Source organism: Scomber scombrus, chromosome 7 (genome assembly GCF_963691925.1).
Source record: "Scomber scombrus chromosome 7, fScoSco1.1, whole genome shotgun sequence".
Taxonomy (NCBI): Eukaryota; Metazoa; Chordata; class Actinopteri; order Scombriformes; family Scombridae; genus Scomber; species Scomber scombrus.
The window spans coordinates 31879108-31884107 of record NC_084976.1 but is presented as its reverse complement, the minus strand read 5'-3'; the positions used below and the strand labels follow the sequence as shown (position 1 = coordinate 31884107).

Genomic DNA, 5000 nt, shown 5'->3' with positions numbered 1-5000 from the left:
TTCTACATTTGTGATCTTTCATCTTCTCACATTAAACTGACCTGACTGATAACTGCTATAATATAATATAAACTATAATACTCAGTGATTGCAGAGGCAGGATGTTTGTTTGTGATATAAAATCAGCTGTTTTTTAATCTAACGGATCAGATACGTACCAGTGACATCGCTCTGGAAACACGTTGACTCACAATATCTCCCCAAAAGTCTCCCATAGCTGCTGCTGCTGCGTCCAAAACTACTCACTGAGTGCAGAAACAAAAAGTCCCAAAACAGGAGAAACTTTCCCTCCCAGCGTGAAGCAGAGAGTGAAAGAAACAAACTAAATCCAGCACTTTTCTTTCTTTCTTTCTTTCTTTCTTTCTTTCTTTCTTCCTGCAGCTGTGAGTGTGAGTCGTTCCAGCTTCAGTAAGTAAATACAGACGCAGAGCTGCTGGATCTGTGTATTTATAGCCGAGCGTGTTGCTTCACTGAGCGCCTGTCAGAGCGAGCAGAGGGCCTGAAGTCTGCAAACACGGCAAAGAAGAAAAAAAAAAAAAAAAAAAACACAGCAGAAAACAGAAGAGGAGGAGCTTTATGCTGAGTGTGTCTTCATAACTGAGCAGGAAACAAACAGAGCAGGTCGGACTGATGAGGTGAGACTGTTTCACAAGCTGCACCTCTCAAAGATCCTCTATTCATCCAGAGATCCTCTATTCACCCAAAGATCCTCTATTCACCCAGATATCCTCTATTCACCCAAAGATCCTCTATTCACCCAGATATCCTCTATTCACCCAAAGATCCTCTATTAACCAGACGGGGAGTAATTTAAGCTGCATTCTATCAAAAGGCCACCAGGGGGCGACCGTTTTGGTGTCAAAAGGACTTCCGTCTCTATACAAGTCAATGGAGAATTCACCAACTTCTCACTTGATTTCTAACCTCAGTAAACGTTTTCAAAATGTGTTTATGGTCTCAATCGCTAGTTTAAAGCCTTCTTCAATGCAGTATGATGTTCATTTGGGACATTTTGGCCTCCCTGATTTTATATGTGACGATAAAGCAGGGTATGCATTAGGGCGTGGCTACGTGGTGATTGACAGGTTGATTGGTTCACAGGTTCAGGAGGGCGCCTCATGCTCCTCCTGATGCCCATATAAGTAGAATCCATGTTTTTAATTTTTCCCAGCATGCACCTGAAATGTTCAAGATGGCGCTGCTCAGATCCGATACTATTGGCCTCCGAGCAGCAGTCCACAAACCAATGGGTGACGTCACGGATGTTACGTCCATTTTATAAACAGTCTATGCTATTCACCCAAAGATCCTCTATTCATCCAGAGATCCTCTGAAAAACCAAAAAATTTAACTCAAAAACCAACAAAATCAACTAAAAAACAACAGATTCTGAGTTTAATCTACAGTTTAGTGCCGAGTCCTGAATTTAAACATCATTATGTGACATCAAGCCAACTCGCACAACAACAAATAGTTCCTGTCTCTTCACTTCCCCCAAAAGCTCCTGGATCCACCCAGTGAGAGAAGGTTAGGGTTCGTCAACTCAAGAACAGACCCTAAGTTAAATAGTTCCTTTCACTTTCCCAAAAGCTCTTACAGTCCTAAACCTAAATATCATCATGTGACCTTCTTCTTCTTCTGTTGAATCATTGTGAGCTGCAGCTTTCACACCAGACCACAAGCCCAAAAATATTCTGTTTATTTTCATATATGACAAATAAAAGCTTCAAATAGTCACATTTAAGAAGATGGAATCAGTCAAATGTTGAATTTTTGGTTTAAAAAGTGACTGAAACACTTCATTAATCAGCAGAATGTGTTGTGTAACCCAGTTTGACTCCGGTTCGACCCAGTTTGACTCCAGTTTAACCCAGTTTGACTCCAGTTTAACCCAGTTTGACCGATTTTAACCAAATTTGACCCAGTTTAACCAAGTTTGACCCAGTTTAACCCAGCTTCACTCAGTTTAACCAATTTTAACCCAGTATAACCCAGTTTGACCCAGTCATAAAGGTAGATAAATGTTGGGTGTTTTGCATCTTTAAATAAATAAAGTTTCCTTTCAGCACTAACGATGTTCCTCCTCTCCTCTCAGCTCAGAACTATAAAGAGAAAGCAGCTCTCTCTCTCTCTCCTCTCTGACTTTAAACGCTGAATGAAGAGAAGTGGAGGATCGTAACAGGAACACAAAACTAACTTCCGCTTTTATCAGAAGTCTGCAGAGAAGCTGCAAACATGACGTGTGACAAGCTGCAGAGTTCAGAACAAAAACCCGCTGCTGACAAAAGAAAAGAGGAAACAAAGTTCAGTGAGTGTAAAGTAAAGACTGCTGCGTCAGGACGGATCTGATGTTTAGAAGAGAAGTCAAAACAATATAATCCATCCAATTAATACAAACTAATTAATACCATCCAATTAAATCTAATCCATCCAATTAATACAAACTAATTAATATCATTCAATAAAATCCATCCAATTAATATCATCCAATCAAATCCATCCAATTAATATCAACCAATCAAATCCATCCAATTAATAGCATCCAATTAAATCCATCCAATTAATACCATCCAATCAAATCCATCCAATTAATATCATCCAATCAAATCCATCCAATTAATATCATCCAATCAAATCCATCCAATTAATATCATCCAATCAAATCCATCCAATTAATATCATCCAATCAAATCCATCCAATTAAATCTAATCTACATTGTAATAATCTTGTAAATGTGTTCAGACCACGAGGTGAAGAAAGAGTCGTCGTTTGCTGTTACTAACAAATTATCTTCATCATCATCATCATCATCAATTGATTTTGGCTCCAATTAATCAATTAATCGATTGTTTGGTGTCAAATTAAAACTAGAGCTGAAAAAACCTGTTCAGTGTTCTTTGTTTGAATTTCATAAACTGAACATCTTTTAGAGAATATGTTGATTTTATGGACCAATCAATTAAATAATCAATTAAATCATCAATTAAATCATTACATCACAAACTTTTTACACTTTAAAATCTGTGACTGAGGTTAATCATCACTCTGAAAACACTGATATTAAACACATAATACATCATGTTACTACAGTTTTTACTACTATTGTTTTTATTGCTTTTATTTATTGTTCTTTATTCTTTTTAAAGATGCTCTTCCTATTGTTGCTGCTTATTAACCTTCCTGTTGTCCTCGAGGCAAGGAAGGAAGGGAGGAAGGAAGGTAAGAAGGAAGGAGAGGAGGGAGGAAGAAGGAAGAAGGAGGGAAAGGAAGGAGGGAAGGAAGGAAGGGAGGAAAGGAAAGAAGGAAGGGACGGAGGAAAGAAGGAAGGTAGGAGGGAGGGAGGAAGAAGGAAGGAAAGGAAGGAGGGAAGGAAGGAAGAAGGAGGGAAAGGAAGGAGGGAAGGAAGGGAGGAAAGGAAAGAAGGAAGGGAGGAAGGAAGGAAGGAAAGACGGAGGAAAGAAGGAAGGGAGGGAGGAAGGAAGGAGGAAAGAAGGAGGGAGGGAGGGAAAGGAAAAGAGGAAGGGAGGAAGGAAGGAAAGAAGGACAGAGGAGAGAAGTTAGGGGGGAGGAAAGAAAGCGAGAAGGAGGGAGGGAGGAAAGAAGGAAGGAAGGAAGGAAGGAAGGAAGGAAGGAAAGAAGGAAGGACAGAAGGAAGGAAGAAAATGGGACCCCCACACTGACCAGAAGGTGGCGCTCTATGAAGGGTCATTAATGATGTAAAGGGTGAAAACAATCAGCTCATGGTTCATTTTTATTGGTCGGAGCGGAAACAAAATCGCCATTGATCTGAGGAGGAACAGGAAGCAGTGCACTCTGGGAAAATGAGGCTCAGACGACACGGTTTGACCTTTGACCTCCGTCGTTGTTTAAAAATGTTCTTCAGATTCACCGACATTGGAAACTAGTTTGACCAGTACACACACACACACACACACACACACACACACACACACACACACACACACACACACACACACACACACACACACACACACACACACACACACACACACACACACACACACACACACACACACACACACACACACACACACACACACACACACACACACACACACACACACACACACACACACACACACACACACACACACACACACATTTATACAAATACACACATAAATACACACACACACACATATAATACACACGCACACATTAATACACACACAGATACACAGACAAACACACATATAATACACACACACACAAAGAGATACACACAAACACATAATACACACAATAAACACACAGATGATACACACACACACACACACAGTCTGGCTTCCAGGACTCTCCGGAGACTCGTCGTCTGGTCTCGGCCTTATTAGGAAAACAACACATCTGGACTGCAGACGGGACACACACACACACAAAAACAGACACACACACACACACACACACACACACACACACACACACACAGAGAGAGTGAGATTAACCAATCAGTGAGCGGCTGCAGATCCTCCTCTTCACCCACTGACACACTTTCTCAGGAAAAGCAAATAAAAGAATAAACGAGATAAAATAAATAACGATGACGACATGAAGCTCAGTTAAATTCGTCCAGACGGTGAAACAGGAAGTAAAAAAAACAACCGGCAGCGCCTTAAAGGACGAGTTCACCGTTTAAAACAGGAAACAGCTGTTTGTGACCCGTGTGAGGTTTTACAAACTGATACTGATTTTAGAGAGGAACAGCTGTTCTCTGTCCAGCTGTTCACTGTCCAGCTGTTTACACACACACACACAGGTGTTCACTGTCCAGCTGTTTACACACACACACACACACACACACACACACACACACACACACACACACACACAGGTCTTCACTGTCCAGCTGTTTACACACACACACAGGTGTTCACTGTCCAGCTGTTGTCATCAACATCATCTTTGGGTTTCTGTTGTCATGGTGACAGCAGTATAGTAACAGTAACATTACTGATAACAGTGATGCGTCGGGTCATGAGAT

General features: G+C 40.9%; 2 protein-coding genes across 2 annotated transcripts in view; one reads left to right on the top strand and one right to left on the bottom strand.

Annotated features, from left to right (window-relative positions):
• LOC133983139 (sodium bicarbonate cotransporter 3-like) overlaps positions 1 to 233 on the bottom strand; it is a 41750-nt gene extending 41517 nt beyond the window's left edge. Inside the window, 1 exon segment of the mRNA XM_062422097.1 lies at positions 159 to 233. Within this exon segment, the coding sequence (XP_062278081.1) occupies positions 159 to 215 (57 nt within the window). The 5' untranslated portion in view covers positions 216 to 233.
• The window catches only part of LOC133983089 (gastrula zinc finger protein XlCGF57.1-like), a 140997-nt gene that overhangs the window by 45712 nt on the left and 90285 nt on the right, over positions 1 to 5000 (top strand). The window lies entirely within an intron of this gene.